The sequence below is a fragment of the Cariama cristata genome, unplaced genomic scaffold (assembly GCF_000690535.1).
Source record: "Cariama cristata isolate BGI_N322 unplaced genomic scaffold, ASM69053v1 scaffold18779, whole genome shotgun sequence".
Lineage (NCBI taxonomy): Eukaryota > Metazoa > Chordata > Aves > Cariamiformes > Cariamidae > Cariama > Cariama cristata.
This window is the reverse complement of record NW_009636514.1, coordinates 1,120-18,585: the sequence shown is the minus strand read 5'-3', so window position 1 is coordinate 18,585 and position 17,466 is coordinate 1,120. Positions and strand designations below refer to the sequence as shown.

The 17,466-nt window shown below is 44.3% G+C and overlaps 1 protein-coding gene across 1 annotated transcript; it reads right to left on the bottom strand.

Moving 5' to 3' along the window:
• Window positions 1-462: 462 nt before the first annotated feature.
• IFT140 (intraflagellar transport 140) lies at window positions 463-9,661 on the bottom strand (the record flags this gene model as incomplete). Its single annotated transcript, XM_009707944.1, has 12 exons — window positions 463-666; window positions 1,451-1,592; window positions 1,944-2,110; window positions 2,198-2,410; window positions 2,631-2,837; window positions 3,841-4,023; window positions 4,253-4,381; window positions 4,778-4,921; window positions 5,000-5,132; window positions 5,499-5,594; window positions 6,649-6,839; window positions 9,484-9,661. Coding segments are annotated over 12 exons (1,987 nt in total), but the record flags the coding sequence as incomplete, so codon positions are not given.
• Window positions 9,662-17,466: the final 7,805 nt, after the last annotated feature.

Below are 17,466 nucleotides of genomic sequence, written 5' to 3'. Positions count from 1 at the left end.
TTTAGCCAAGGCCCTACCTAAATGGGACAGAGAATGCTTTCAGAAGTTCTGACTTCTGGAGAATGACAAATCAGTTAGCACCTTAGCAGATGAAAGTTGTACTTGAAAATTTTGTCAACTCAGGAGTTTCCACCTCAGTTATTCAGCTTTTTTCTGTACTTGGAAAAAGGCCTGAAGTTACAATATGCAGTTCTTGTTGGGTTTTTTCCCCTCGCCTCAAATTTATTAAAGTACTAAAACCAGCTTCATTACAGGATACACACGTGATGTAGTATGTAGTGTTTGAGACACTATATTAACTTCAATACTGTTGCTTGTACAGTCAAGCAGGAAAAATAAATTTCTTGGTAATAACCAAAAAGCCTTGTCGCGGCAGTGTTGCGACTGCTATATGACCCCTAATGAGGACAGAATAAATGATCTAGTATTAAAGTGGACTTTGCATTTGGTAAGCACAAGTTGTCAAGGGTCCTCCACTTCATCAGCCACTTCTTCTTCCACCTCCCTGTTCTCCATACCGCTGTGGCAAATTTGCTCTGGAACCAGCGTTCGGCTTACGGGAATGCCTACTCCTCGGTGAACCGCCTCAACGGTCTGCTGAGTCACGTAGCAGCTCAGGTTCGTGGGTGGAATTCTTTTCTGCATCTCTTCCACATACCTGTAAGCCTAAATTAACGCAGAGAGATCACTGTCAGGGGAGGGCGTACGGCTTCTGGGAGTGCCAGCAAAACAGTGAAAAGCATCCACCCTTAGCGTGTGGCTGGCGGGAGCTCGGCATGGAAAGGGTGCTAAACCCTTAGCCAGGAGTTGTAGCCTTTGCTGACATGATGACCTTTCATAGTGAGTGTGTCAATTCTGTCTTTTTCAGTTTGAAAAAGAAAGGGTCTCAAAGGCTGGTTTTACATTCTCCGATAGGCACTGTCAAAACAACATGTTAAAACCAAGGCTAATCGGCACAGCTGGAGAAACTTGCACTTGGCATCCTTATGTTTCACAGGAGCAGCAGGTTACGGTTTAGTCCAAACACTGGTGCGTGTGGCACTTCTGCCCTGAAGAAGTGAGTCACCGTTTCCTCAAATGACTGCAATTTGACAATTTTCTTTTCTTTTTTGGCCAGGTGGCAAATAAAGTACAGTGTAATTGCTGAGACATGCACCCAGACAGACCCTCCTGTCCTTATCTTAATAACTGGGAATGTTTGAGAATCCACCACTATTTATGCCTTATGCCCTGTGAGCTTTCTTTTTCTCTTCAGTCCCATGAAATGAAAAACATATTAATGTGGATGTAGTTCCTGAGGTCTACCACACCCTGCTGAGCCGTTTACCTCCTCTAAAGGAGCCTCTACTATGGAATGTTTTCCTGGATGAGAGAACCCTGCTATACTAAGCTGTGCTGGCAGACAGAACATACGGGCTCTGTAGACTGGCAGAACTAAGAATTCACTTACCATATGGAAATCCTCCACTTGTACATAATGTTCAACCAGAAATCCCAAGACATCGCCGTGACGGACGGCGTCGTAAAAATCTTCTTCAGCTAGGAGAAGTTCACACTGTCTGACTGCTTCTTTGGGGTCTTCAGAGTAAACTCTAGTAAAGAGCGAAAGGAAACTGTTAACAGTCTGGAGCACAGCATTCAGTTGGTCACGTGAAGAACAGTGAAGATTTTTTTACTGTGTTACGTTCCATAATCACCTTTCTGACAGAGCTATGCTTTTCCTCGGTCAATACACTTGCTTATTATTTCATGTTACCTTTTCATCTCTAATGTCAACAGCACTTTTCAAAATCACATAATGGTTTCCCTGCTAGAAGAAGTTAACAGCAGCTTTTTAGAAGCCAGTCTGCAAATTATTTATTAAACTGTAGTTACTAGGACAACTTTCCTTCTTGCATGATAGTTCTGTCCTTGGCTTACACGCTCTGAATACTGCGGCTCACCTCCGAGCGTGGATGAATCGCTTAATCAGGGTCATCTTGCTTTGCAAATGTGCTAGTTTGCTTTCCTGTTCCAGAGGGCTTCTAGTCTTTGCTTTTGAAAGGCACTTACATGCTTCTGTCAGTGCTCCTTGTGCTTTCTCGTAGTTCTGATACTCATCGATTTCTACCTGTGAGAGGAGAAATGAGAGGAATGTCTTGCTCCAGAGCTCACAAACCAAACAAACACCTTTAGCAGTCACAGAAGGGGGATGTACCTGAGCACATGCGTCGTAGAAACCTGCCAGTAGGTCAAGGGCCCTTCCTTTAGTATAGAAGCTGATGATGTTCTTCATAATCTCGGGGTCCTTACGCCAATCCAGTGATTGTAGATAGTTGGCTGCCATGATATAAATCTCTCTTTGTCTGGAAACTCCCGCAAAGAAGACAATTTTCTCCGTATCTCCAGACTTCAGCAGTGCCCTCATAGCCTAGCAATGGAAAGCAGGGCATGGGGAAAGAGGAGGGAAAAAATACTGTGAATGCAGAAACATGAGCCATGTTAAGATGGCGAGGAAGCCTTGTCTGGATAGTCTACTCTATAAAGACTGTTCTGAGATTTACTTCTCAAAAAAACCCTTGTTTTGAGAAGTCTTAGGAAGGTAACAGGCTCAGCCTCTTCAGCTTTTTTCCCTACGTATCCAGGCTGACCTTTAACTTGTTTCCTGCTTGCGTGTATTTCTTGGTCGCCATGTGGTAATTGCCTTGTCGCATGCAGCAGTCAGCAATTTGCTCCAACAGTTCCCTCCGGGACTCCTCAGAGAGGTCCTTGGAGTCCTTAGGGACCGTCATCTTCTCGGCCATCTCCTCTGTGATGGTCAGGTTCTGCTTCAGGCAAAGTTGCAGAGCTTCATGGTACTAATGGAAGTGAGAAAGCAATGAGATGTTGCAAACACTACAGCGATACTCCGTGTTGCTTGTGGTGTAACCTACAGAAATGAGCTGTCTGAAAGCACATGCCAGCAGATGTGGATGCTCCATCTAGGACATTGTTGTGAACTTAAGCATCCCGACATCAATTCCTGTTCAAGTACAAGCTGTCTCATTTTGTTTGCTAAGAACGCCTTTGTTCTTCAATGAAGACCGTTGATTCTCACCTGTGTTCTCAGAGGACACTAGTGTGGCACTAAAGATGCATCCATTTTGTCTCTCTGAATGTGACATTCTCGGACATACAAGCCAAATTTATTAGACATGATAGATTAGATTAAGGTTTTCAGCAAATACAATAAAATACATACAGGTATTTGAAAGATTTTGTTCCAAATTTTGCTACTTCCCATATGGGAATAAATTATGAGTAGGATATACAATAGCTTTTAGCCCAGAAAAGGGCAACTGTACCCTTGTAAAACATGGGAGAAAGTAAGACGTAGGCGCTCATTAAAGAGGAGCGGGTATAGGACTGCTTTGGTACGCAGTGTTTTGGTAAGGCTGAGTTGCCAGCACAATAACGAGGGCACAGTAGAAGTGCGTAAAAGTCTAGGTGAGAAATGAAGTGCCTTAACTACGCTGGTGGTATCACAAGAGGGACAGCATTGGGGTTTTTTTTGACTGATGGTGTTATAATTTCCCTGTCTCCAAATATGTTAGTTTAGAGAGTAGGAGTTTTTCTTTTCCCAAGAGTGCAAAATTTGCAGGTTTTAAGCCAGAAATAAGACCAGAAGTCAGAAATCCATTTCTGGAGTTGAGCCAGAGGGCTACCAGCCCATGAGTCACCGGCAGGCGAGGAAACTTTAAATCATACAAATGTCTCCATATATCTGTTTACCACCAAAGATAAAGGTATGGGTGCACACGTACAGACCTGTTGTGCTCCTCTTTACCTGTGCATGGTGGGCCCAGAGAAGCACAAGTTTACCTTTTTGGCTGTTAGCAGCAACTCCACTGCCTTCTCATATTGAGCATGTTCAATAAAAAAATCAGAACAGCGAGCTAGCAGAGCTGGGTCTGATTTCTCATCCAGGTCTTCGGCAATGAGCTGTAGAGCCCCAAACTGCTGCGTGGCAAAGGCTAGCTCCAGTGCCTTGGAGAAATGTCCTGCCTGCACAATTAAGAATGCGGAGTTTTTTTAAAGAATAGAATAAGCACTGCAGAATCAGTTTACAGGATATCCTAGAGTGGATTAATAAAGCATTACCCACCATAAAGAAATGACTAATAAACAGGACATAGAGTAAAAGCTACAGTTGATTTAATGTTCCTCTGCTGTAGGAATTGCTTCAGTTTAAAGTTTGGTTTTGGTTTGGTTTTTTTACTAAAAAGTCATTTACCTTGTGGTATAACATGACAGCTCTGTCCATTTGCTCCCCCTTTTCCTCATAATAGCAGGCTGCCTCTATCATGTCTTCCGGAGAGCTCAGAAGAGCCAGGTTCATCAGCTGATCATCTAAATTGTTCTCCTGTTCAAAAGCAAAGGTTTGGCTCTAGGTGTGCAGCAAAGAGATTTCATAATTCTGTCTTCTGGCAAGCTTTACACTGGCACAAAGTAGCCCATCAACCCCCTCCCGTGTAAAACCTATACCAACCCAAGTAACTGAGCTGCAAGGATGGTAAGTTGTTTCAGGCAGTTTTCTGTTGCGATAGACAAGAAAATAATGTCCCGTACCTTTATTGACGCATCTTTTGTAGAAAATGCAGGCAGAAACCAGGAGCATCTTCATAGTGGGCTATACGTGAGCAAGCAGTGTCTCACAAGAGAGAACGGGCACAACCAACTTCTACCGCTCTCATTCTGTATGCTGCCTAAGGACAGAATCCTACTTTGCTTTTGGACATAAATGTACCTCTTCACATACCTTACACAAGCGGATGGCATTGTTAAATGCCTGGGCCCTGGTGTAGAAATGTACAGCCTGCGTGATTTCATCCTGACTCTCATACTGGCGGGCCAAGTGATAGGATGCTGCCCAATTCCCCGTTTCATTTGCTATTTCCGCAGCCTGAAAAGGAAATCATAGCTTTACTTTGTGCCCAGGAATGAGAACTCTCTGGAAGCAGAAGGGAGCAGGCTGCCTTACCTTCTGAACGTTGCCCTGAAAGCAGTGGACACGGACTAGGGAAAAATAATCCTCAGCCAGCGCATAGTATTTTAGTGCCGATTCCATATCTGATTGGCTCTCCAGATACTGTGCCCACCATTTCCACAGGCTCCTAGAAAAGCAACAATAGTAATTGCAGTAACAGGCAGTGCCAGAGACCGCATTATTTCACTCCTGGTGATCTTGAACTCAGATTGGATATTTTTTTTTCCAGCATGTAGACAAGGCTTTCCCCCCAACTCAAGGGTGACATTCAAAGGTCTGCACTACAGGGGAGGTCAGCCTACATATCTAACGTGGTGGTTCTTGAGTGACACGCAGCATAATCCTGAAAAGCTGTAGAAGGAGCAAAATGGATAAGGCAGGGGTCGAGCATGTGGCTGACAGGATCCATACTCCTCCGTCCCTGCTCTCTTCACAAGTTGTATTTCAGACCTAAAAAGTCCCATTTGGGAGAAGGAACAAGCTTAGCACTGACCTGTCTTTCATCTTGTTGATGTAGTTCTCCAGGGCTTGTAAGTCTTCAGAGAGCATTCGCGGTACCTCGAACCTATGTGTGTCGGACTTCTCATAGCTGTAGAGAAGAACGTATTCGATGTGAAATGACTACCTTCTTATTAGCCCATTTAATGATGTTGTTTGACAGCGGTAGAGCGACAACACTGGTAGCACTGCTTCATGTGTGTTATTAAGATGTTCACTGTAAGACCAGTTGCAGTCTGCCAGCACCATCAAAAATAAAAAGTTCAATGGTCGTGCAAGGCAGCTGGAGTCCGGGAGGCAATGTGTTCACAGGCCAGTAAATACTTTTATTAAAGTGCCAGTGATGGTCCAAAGAAATCTCCCAGAAAGCTCCCCAAACATCAAGCATGTCCCTGTGCAGCTGGCTGAAGAGGTCACAAAAGCCCTGGGCTGCTCACCTTGCCTAGTCTTGCTGCCGTCCACTGCAACTTCAGCCTCTTCTCCACTACTGGGAGACGACTGCTCTTGGGCCACCGTCTACTGTTAGAGTCTCTCCTCACCTCCCTGCCCACCTTGATCATCTAATGGGGCTGTCTGACCACATCAGAGCTTTACTTTGACTCTGACTAGAAGTCACCTTATTATATTGTGAGGCTTCATATGGTAAAACTCCTATAAAAACAAGATTTCAAACAACAAATACAACACATTAAAAAAACCCCACCTCCCGTAACAACTTCTCTAGGGACTCATCAGCTACAAGAGAGGACCAGGCGCCAGAAGCACCCAAGTCAGACTAAATTCTGCCACAGCAGTTGTTTCTGGGACTCTCAGGAGACGTAAACAAGTGGTTTTGTCATGGAAAGGGAAGGAAAAGAAGGCAGTGGTCTTCCAGAGTCAAGTACAGGATTGGATATTAGTGGGGTTCAACTATTGGCCCCGACAAGACCCTTAACCTTTCTGACACTGAGCTTTATTAGCCTGGGAGGGTGCTGGGAAGTTTATTGTTACAATGCTTTCGCTCCATGAGATAGAAAGCACCAGAAACAGGAAAAGACTTTAATTAATTATTACTGCTCATCATCAGACAGCCTCCTTAGCCTGTCTCCAGTCTTTGCAGGAGAACAAGGCTCCAAATCCCCTGGGTGCCAGTGGCGGGTGCTTACTGGGTGAGTGCAAGGCTCCGCTCGCCGCTTGCCTCCAGGTGCTTAGCGTAGTTGTAGTACGTGGTGCGTAGGTGAACCCGATCGTGAGCTTCGGCTGTTTCGATGGCTTTCTGCCACTGGTTTGAGGCTTGATAGAACTTGTTTAGGAGGTCGTAGCGTTTGCAAGCCTTGTACAGTCGCTCCGCATCCTCCTGGAAGGGGAGCATACAAACACCTCGTTAGCTCTGACCGGCGGTTCATAGGTGTCGTTCACGCCAGACGCTGCACTTCGGAGTAGTTTATTAGTGCAGGTCATTGTAATGCAATTAAAGTAACAATAATTCAGGCAGGGGGGTTAACCAACTAAATATACGTTGCCTGGAATAGCACATTACTGGGAAACAGGATGTTTATGTGAAAATAAGGAAAGCACTCAGATCCTGGCATTTACTGTACAGTATCAACTGGGGGTGGGGGGTGACATCAGCAAGCCGTCAACAATTAAACGCTGTCATCAGGAGCTTAAACCATTTCAGAAAGGGGAGACACGCTCGTGTGAGGCTACAGTTAACAGCCACGCTGCCTACCCAGAGGTGAGCACCAGAAGGGCCGAGGCACTACGGGTTTTGGCAAGAAGACGTTAGGTGCCAGGGGACCTCCTGCGCCCTCCGAGCAGGTCTCAGAGGTAGCAACGCTGTTCGTGGATAACTGAGATCCATTCCTGGGAATAAATGCTATTAATTTAAGCCAGAATTAGAACAGGAGGATTTTTGCCGATGCTGACGCAAGGGCGAGCAAATTTGGAGCTATTATTTTTATGTTTTGCGAGGTACTCCGGTGGAAGAAGCATTTTCCTGCTCCACCCAGCTGAACACTATATTTAGTAAATTGAGATTATCTGTCCAAGACAGAAAAATAGTTTGTCTCTTATTGTTTCAAATTCAAAAAAGCGTAGAAATTAGAGGAGGAAGATGCCTGTACTATGATTCTGTATGAGATGAAAAAGAAAAAAAAGCAACAAAACTGCATTCGTTTTGCTGCAATTCCCCTGCACCTCTCCAAATAGATCTCAGTATCTGAAAGAAGTAGTGACACTTTTCAGCCTCTTAGCTTTCTCCGCCAGGAAGCTTTTCCAAACATTTAGTTTGGATTTTCCTTTCCTTCTTCACTTTAACTCAGAATAGTTACTCCCTCTAGCATTTATACTCTTAAAACAGTTGTAAATTGCTAAACACCTTTTTAAACCAAATTCTAATTATTTGGCTATCTTAAAGATTTCCTTGTCTGTGATAGCTTTCCAAGAGTTTAACAATTTGCACTGATTTTCTCTGAACTTCTTCCAGTTCGATGTTTTTTTCTGGTAATGAGATACTTAAGGGTGGAAGTCAATGTTCCAGCTGTAGCTGCAACAAAGACACAGACAGAAGTTACCAAATCAAAGCCTCAGGATGTGGCATCTCCTCAAATGCAGTCCCAAACGGATTTTTGCTGTCATAGCACCTTGCCGGTTTTATCTCATTCGTGATTTCCTATGAACTGTGGGGTATTTCATCAATTCTCCTTTCCCAGTTTTTCCCTCTGACAGATCGTATGCCTGGATCTTTTCCAGTTCCCAAACTAAAAATCTCTGCTTTTCTTACAGATCATTGATGAAGGCATTAAATAAAGGCGAACCATAGTGGAATACATGCTCTTCGCATTCATCTAACTTAACAGCGTGCTGGTCAGTTTTGAATCCACACGATAACGCTGGTCTCAGACCCATTTTAGATCTCAGTTCTACTGGTAATCAAGTGGAGTGGGTTCAGCCTACGATAATAAAGACACATGGGAAAGCCAAGGTCCATTTTGGTATGTATTTGCTGTCAGGTTGGGCTCCAGGTACAGGTCCAAGGGACAGTCACCCTGTGCACCAGACTACGGGGAGAACAGCCTGACCGCGTCCTCTGGCTGTGCTGGATCCAGGCAAGTTACTGCTCACGCAGCAGGAGAAACCGGGATGGAAATTTGGGCAACTGCAGCACAGCAGGCATCCCTGGGACAGCACAAGCAGCGAACGTGACTCGCCAGAGTTCTCCATCCCTGCAGAAAACATCAATTTTGCCTAAACTGCTTAAATGCCTTAAGCCAGCCCTCACTCTCCGGCAGAACACAGCTTTAGCCTTTCACCCTACAAACAAACATGTCAAAATGGAACTTGTGTTTCCCATACTGGACCTTAAAATATGTTTGTTGAAACATTTTAGCTAGTATACTTCAAAGTACATCCTTTTTTTAATCCAATCAAACCTAGAATGATTAAGCTTGGAAGAATTATGCCCCAAGAAAACAGTTTTTCTGTTTAATGTTTCACACATAAACCATCCTTAAAAGATGTTTCCTTCATTCAGCAATTTTTCATACGGGAGTAAAACTCCTGTATAAATTCTGCACAGCAGTTAAGAAAACAGACAAATTAATTTGCTATACCCTTAGGCAGGTATGGGTCCTGGTACTCTTTATTTCCACGCAACAGATTCTGCCACTCTCTACTCCTTGAGGAACACAAAAAGGGCTCAGGGGACTGCTGAGCCTCTGGAGCTCAGGAAAAGCCCCAGATCAGTGTCACGCAGGAATCGTGCGGCACGGGGTTGTGCAATGCTGAAGGAGGTGCCCATTTCCCTAGGTCAGAAACTCAACTGCAGAAATAGAATTGTCCGAGCTATTCTTCATCACTCCTTGGAAACCTGGCAATAGGTTTTACTCCCCTCCAAGGTTTTTGCATCTCAGAATTTTTAAAAAATGATCAGTTTCTCATTTTTGTCCCTAGTTAAGTGGGGTGGATGTTCCCGGATGCGCATAGTCGGCGGGGTTTACCAGCATGCCCAGCTGAACGGCCAGCACAGCCACTCTGGCCTCCTGCTCTGGTTCTTGTTCAGCCTCCCTCAACGCCTTGGCTCCTCTCGCGTGACCCATGTTTCCAAGGCAAATTTTGGCAACATCGAGCCTCTGAGTCTTCACGCACATGCGAGCCATGTTCTCCCAGACAGCCTCACTGTGAGAAACGGGAAAGAGAAGGAGAGCTGTTACGGTGTCACCTTTAAGGCTTGGGTACTAAGCAAGTAAGATGCAAGGAAAGAGGAGAGCGTGAGAGGGAAAACCCTTGGTACGTTGGGCACTTGTAACAGATGTAAGAGGCTCCGGCTGCTGTGTGAAGACTGAAGAGGAATGGAAATAGGGCTCAGACATAAAGGTTAGTTCTGGAGCTGAATGCCCACAGCCTTAAGGAAATATCGCGGGTTTTGTTTTACATCAATGTCTAAACAAAAGCAGGTACGTTCACATGTACAGAAACATTTATCATGCACCCATCACTGTGGTTCTGGCTGTAGCTGTAACATATAGACATTCACAAGACCCCCATGTCAATGTTCAGAATTCAAAAAAAAAACTATGAGAAAAAGTCTTATATACTTAAACTTACACTGGAAATGTCCTGCTACTGTCCTGCATAGCTCAAACGTGGAACAGCCATTAGGAGCCTAATAGTTGCACTCGGTAACAGGGACCGATGCATAGGAAACAATGGACCAGACTATCATGTTCTCATTTAAAACTTGCATTAAAAATGGCACAAAGAAAAGCTTTGCGATGCTCAGAATGAGAACTCCCGAGGGCCAAGAGCTCGACGGAAGGACCACGACACAGTTGACCATTACATGGGGTGACAAGCAAAGATTTTCATAGATTCTATTTACATTTGAGGCCCTTCAGAATAAAATGCAATATGTCTGACTAATAGAAACCATAAGCATTCAAAACATGGGGATTTTTTCAGGGTGTGAACCTCAGCGGAGGTATGGTCCATACAGCTCTCAGACACTACCACAGCACAAAATAAGTGTGTAAATGATAAAAACAGGAAAAAAAATATGAGAGTTGAATGACACTTCAGGTCCTGCATCTGCAAGCAAATCCCCTTCCAGTTTTCCTATGATTAAAATGTTTTTCTCTTCCCAGTTGCTGTGGGAAAACCTTGCACAAACAGGGGAAAGTGACTAACCGGGAAGCAGCACAGCAAACGAGACACGACGTGCTGTCAAACACATAAAGAAAGGCAGAGAAAAAAATGCTTTTCCTAATGTACTTTACAACAAGAGCATCTTTTCTTTGTGACTACAACTGGTATAAAGTTTTCAGGCAGTAATCAACATAAATATTGACATAAACTTCACTAAGGTCAAGCAGTACAGAGAAAATAAAATAGGATTGGAAGTGATAAATCAGGGGTAAATTTCAGATAATTCAGAAGTTCTACTTGTTTAGAAAATGCAAAAATGCGTGTCTGGATATTTTACTAAATTTCTTAAATCCGCATGTCCATGCTGAATGTGGTTTAAACGCAGCTTCCTCTCTTGCTCTGCTCCGACACGTCCAGGTCCCTCCGACTGGGAAGGCAAAAGGAACACTGAACAGAGTGCGGTGATTTCCCAGCTGGAAAGGCCTTACAAAAACTTCAGTGCTGGATCCTTCTGAGTGCAGGTCTATGCATCGCCACTCAATATAGAAATGCTGGCCATATAAATCAGCAGATGTGACCTTCTTGATTTTTGAATATTGGAATACACTGCCTGTATCTGGAACTAGAAAACCAGGAAAAAGTCCTTTAAAGAACATTTGGGTTGTGTTAGATATGGTCACCTGGCTTTGATCAACAAGGACAGCGAGTTCTGTCATTAGTAAAAGACGTCAAATCTCGTGTGCATGAGCATGGCTGTGCTTCGCTACACACAAGGAAAAGAAATTTATTTTCCAAAATCTGTAGCATGCCAGAAGAAGTTGCCAATAGCCATTTTACTCTGGGTGAAGGAACGCATGCCTGTGCTGCGCTTTGTCAAACTGACTAACAGCAAGTTTCTGAAAGAAATCAAAATCTTTCTTTTGCAGAGCCTTGACAGCTCACAGTTCTCTCAGTGCAAGAAGATGAGAGTTCATGGGTTTCAACAGACAAGCAGATGAGAAATCTTATTTAGACTACAGGGAGTGGAAACTTTTGAAAGGAACTAGACCAAACAGTGTATTTTAAAGTACAAAGTTAAAAGATAACAGTGTGCAGAGACACACAGCAGGACATAGAAGACGCTACTCATCATCTGTCGGCTACATGATGCTTTCCTGAATGGCAACGGCTCCTGCCAACTTGAAAACTCGGTGGGAGCTGCTGCCCCAGGGATTCCTCTTTGGGAGCTGTTGCCCCACACACCACCTGCCCGCGGGCCACCTCGGCACCCGTGCCAGCCGTACGCAGTGGACCACCAAGAAGTGCCTCAGCCCTGAGGAGCTGGAGCTCTGCCATCCCCACCTCTTCCTCCTCCACTCTAAACCATTTGCAAAACTAACCTGAGAGGCTCCAGCAGTGGGCTACTGCTTGGGGGCAACAAATACAGAGGAAGAAACATCTCCAATTGATGTGCTCTGCATTTAATTTTATTCTGGTAAGCACTGCCTTCCCGACAGTCCCAGCTGGGCAGTCACAGACCCAGCACTGCAGTCAAACCGGACCAAAGACCCTGAATTTGGAAGCGTTGACGGTAGAGCAGACTAAGAGCAGCTCACCAGCACAAGTACCTGAAACCTGAAAACATCACCTCCCTCTGACCATCCCTCCTCCTGCCTCTGCCCTCCAGAAGCGCTTGACGGAACATTTCCTCTAACGAACCTGACCCCGCTCTGCACAGAGGAGTTCCCGCTCTCCCACCGGAGCGAAGGACGGCAGCTGCGTGGGGGAGAACCCACGGCCAAACCTTCTCCCCCGGTCCATGCGGGGCTGCAGCAGAGGCTGGTGCTCTCCAGTAGACATGTCCCTCACAAGAAGGACACTGCTCTGGTAAGGGACCTAGATGTATTATTTCAATTTTCTTCCGGCGGCAAAATATTAGAAAACTGTTTCTGCTTTGAGAGACCATTCATTTTAGCACTGCACTCCATAAACTGCTGCTAAGGTACGCAAGTATTTCTGACACAGCAACGTACTATTTGCTTGCAAAGATCATCTTCATATACATATATTATATTTGTCTGTATTTATTATTTTAATATATTGTTTATTACATCTTATTAAAAAACTAGAAAGGTACCAGAGTACCACCACCCTGTGAAATGCAAAAGATCCAAAGTACTTTACAAAAAACAAACCACCACACCACACACAGAAGGTCTCGCTGCCTAACAGAGGCACAAACTGCAGAGCCGTTGATGACCACAAAGCACCGTGACCGAGCCTCGGCTGGGCCACGGCACGGACCGGGTCTCACCGAAACCCTGGAGGGCTAACACAGCAGATCCGCGCTCCCAGACCTGAGCCAGAGCCAGGACACCGGGACTGACCCACCACAGCTCCTGCAGAAAGACCAGGGGCCCTTTAGCAGAGCCTCAGTTTAACCTTCACCCTGGAAGGACACCTCCAACCTCTCCACACCACGGCTGATCAGAGAGAACAGACGCTTTTCATAATGCCAAATTCCTTTTTAGAGATTTCCCTTGCAAACTATTGAGCCCGAGGCACCCGGCAGGCTTGCTGGCAGGAGCAGGCATGCCTGCAGGCAAGGGATGGTTTTACAGAAGAGAACGATCTGGGAAGCATTGGCAACACGCTTCCATGTTTCTCCATGTCTCAAGAAGCCCAGCCTTGGCCTTGGGATGGCACAACCTCCCATAGGATGGCAGACAGACACCTCCAGCACCACAGCACGAGTCCTGCCCAGCAGCTTTGCTGCCCTGTGGGAATGTGGGCAAATTAATGCAAGTCTGGTTAAAGAACAAGCAATAAGAACAGGCTCACTTAAATCCCAGGCAAAACCATGGTTTCTCTCTCAACAGCTGTTCGTGTAGAAAGACAAATCTGTCCTTGCATCCCTAAAAGGCAGCAACTCTTCTTTCCGGGCCTGGCCCCTCTGTCGCATACAAAATGCCAAGTAATAATTTACCCTGCCCCCAGCTCATGCTCTGGGAATTTCCTGTTCTTCCCCTCCTCCTTCTCCTTTTCTCCCCCCCTGGAAAGCCGCTCGCATCTGTACTTCATCAGCCGAAGCCGGGAACTTAATGAAGACCAGACGCAGCAACAGCGGGAGCAGAGCCATGGGAATGCGCTCCCCGAGCATCCTGGGGGAGCGATGCCTCCCCACGAAGCACACAGATAAATGATCTGCTCCTGCACCCCAAACTCCCCGGGCTTCAGGCCACATCAACAGCGCTATGGATTTGGAAAGCAAACTTGGGACACCTCGTAAGACCAGACACAAGTTTTACCGCATATTTGATGAAAAAGTTTTTTTTCCTTTGATCTTTTGCAGCTGTTTATCTATAAAACTATGTTTATAGCATCTAACAGTCTGATATTACAAACCCTTCTGTTCCTATACATTTTTTCATCGCCCACTTTGCATGAAAGTTTAAAGAGAAAAATCCAGTAAATGTAGTATTATTTAGAACCGCTGGAGATTCACATGTCTAAAGCATCTCACTACAAAATCTCTCCCCCTCTATTTAACGGGGTATATTTGGAAAATGAATGTATGTTCCGTCTCCTGCCTTTAAACATCCTGATCAGGAGCAAAAAAGAATCTCTCTTTGCAATTCACGCCCCACTTCATTGAACAGGACCCTGAGCATTCTGCTTTAAAAGACTACTGTATAACACAAAGGGAAATGCTAATGTAATATCTATAACACTAACATCACATTAATATCGGTAACACTATATTATACATAGCAACATATTATTACATCCCTATAACATTATATTATAGAGAATATATCATAATACATCACTACGTCCCTAACACGTACATCGACCTGGAGCGGGTGGGCGTCCCCTTGTGCCTCAGGCACAGCCCAGGCTGTCAAAAATAGAAATAAATCCAGCAAAGTGGGAGAGTTTTTGCTGACCCAACGGTGGGGACAAGGAAGCTTCGCTTCCCTATCACAAAATAAACCGTCTAAGAAATTCAGAGCAGATTCTCAGCAGCTCAGCCAAGCGGGAGGGCAGGGGATGTACTGGTCTGGTGCGAAGTGTTTGCTGGGAGACTCATCCTAATGGAAACGGTGTCCGGGCTGGCCTGGACAAAGGCGGGAGGGCACTGGGGACCACCCTTCCCCAGCCTCCCGCCGCTGCCTACGTGCTGCTGGGGGGGTTCTACGCAAAGGAAAAGGATGGGACAAAGCAGGTGCTGCTTCCTAAGGAAAATTAACGACATCTATTACTATTTTTCAAAAGTTAATTCCTTGCCCGAGTTGCCGTAACTTAAAGTCGCATCTTTCAACCCCTGAAAAAATGTGCTAGAATAATGTCACGGTGGGTGACTCTGAGCAGATAAGGGCTTAAATGTACAACAGCGGGTGATTCTGAGCAGGGAATTAATTTATGATCAACTTTACATACAGGATTTGATAGACCGGTCATAGGACAAAAATGTCATGGTGTGGGCCATAAGAGGAGATTTATATGTCTGAAGCATCTCATGACAAAATCTCTCTCCCTCTATTTAATGTGGTACAAGCCCACAGAGGGCTTGGACACGGTCACACGAGACAAATAATGCGACACCTAAGGTTAGCAGGGATGAAAAGCTGATCGTTTAGAAGTACTATGTAACATTTTAAACACATCTATAAAAATAGACGCTGATCATATCTTCAGAAGGCTGCAAAATAGAGAGTTAAAATGGCAAAATTGGTGGCTTGCTGTCTGTTCTCTTGTAACCCAGAAAAAACTCAGGACTTGAAAAAATTAGTTTTATCTGATGTAGCTAAATTACGTTAGATGCTTTTAAAATGCATTTATCGGATTCTGGTTATGCCTGTTCAGTGGGACTAACAGATAACAAGGAACTAAATAATATATGATAAGTTGCAACAATTCAATAAGATTCTTGATAGCGTTAATCATATTAGATGAGTGCTGCCTTGAGAAATGTGTCAGGCATTTTTTGTGTATGATCAAAACATTGAAAGCTGTCTAGATTATTCCTAAAACCTCTTCCCTGGCAGAAGCAGAATATTTGATAAAGCAACAAAAGCTTTACAGAATAGTCTCTATAATATGTTAAATACATAGCTTTGTCTATTCCAAACTTATTCTGATAAAATCACCACCAAGCTATCATTCAGTGTGAATTGTATCAAACAAAACTCTCGTGTCCTAAGGAATGGAGTAAGTACTGCTCCACGTTTATCAGTAGAGAAGGGTTCATTAAAGTGGGTGTTTGGTTTTTTTTCTTAAGGATCAGAAGGATTGCTGGACTGTTTTGTACTGGAAGTACAAGATCTCTGAGCAAAGACAGAGAATGTCACTGCCTGTGAATGTGCCAACAAGAACCATTTGATTAAAACTGTAACAAAAATGAATAACTGAGCCATTTCGGTATGAGCAGGCTAGAAAAACTGACCAGATCTTTGCAAAACTCCTTTAATTTTGACATGGTGTGACCTACTCATTTGGGGAATTCCCTTATTATACACCTTTAGATATTGTTATTAGTTGAATAAATAATAAAAAGCCATTTGCCTATTAAAAACAACATAAAAGGATTATGCCCTGCATAAACATGTGTTAACAGAATTTATTAGGTAGTAAACGGACAAATTCAGTATGGAAGCAACTAGTTATTTGATATAATCTGAATTATTGAGATTCTGAAAGCAAAATGACATTTACATTACTGACTTCTCACCCGGAAAGACCAAAAATGCTGTACAAGCTGCTGTGCAAAGCCTGTGGAGTAACTGAACCTACCACTGAGCAGAACCACTCTCTAGGATGGAACAAACAATGAATAACCAGCTACTTCCAGACAAGAACATCCACTAAAAATTTTGCCATGGGGAAAAAAAAAAAAGTCATCATGTGCTTGCTGAATAACTGCAGCCAACAGCAATTGCTACTGCCTTGCCTCGCTCCTCAGACACTCTCCATCCCGCTGTGGTACCTGGGTGGGCTGAAGACTGCAGTGCTGCTGTCCTTTCTGCTCTGTAAGTTAGGATCAGGGTTTCCAGAAAAATTTCCATCATCACAAAAAGTAAAAGTCCCAAATCATTTGTGATGTGGCGGTCTCGATCAACACAGAGACCATATGGACTTAAGATTATGCAGCCTTTTTGGAGATGACCGCCTCACCGTAGCTAGAGGGATGAAGCATCTGATCTAAGGCCAACGTTGTCACCGGTCCCAGCGCTGCCTCCGGTGTTTTATGTGGCAGTGAACTGATCCACTTGACTCATCCGCATCCGTTCCCAGCTGCAACTCACTACAGAGCCACCCACCCATCTGTGGCCACAACAAGAGGTAATCTGGGAAAGAGAGAGACTTATGTTTTTCCTCTGGGGAAGCTGCCTTAAATGCAAACTCATTGACTTGCATGGATTTGCATATGTAAAATGAAGAATTTCTCAAGTATCATGTATCTCAAACCACAAACCAATGCCATGATGTTTAGATCACCTGGTCCCTTTGACGCTCAAAGACATGTATGACTTAGGAAGAGTATGATTTATTTTTAACGTTGATGGAATTCAAAGAGGAGGTTGAATTCTCACACCAAATAATTAGTGTGGAAAGAGGAAAAGATGTGACTAAGGCTTAAATGATTAGACTGATTTGTTCAGTCTCTGTAAAACACAATTGTTATATTTTTTTTTACAAGTAACAAGCAAAGAAAGTTTGTGCCCTTCTGAAAATACATGCTCAGACTTCAACAACTCACAAAACTCAAAGACAGGAGGGGGCAGAAGCAGATCTGCTATTGGGTAAAAGAGATTTTTCCCTAAAGGTAAATCTCTCCTGGCGTTATCGCTATATGAACA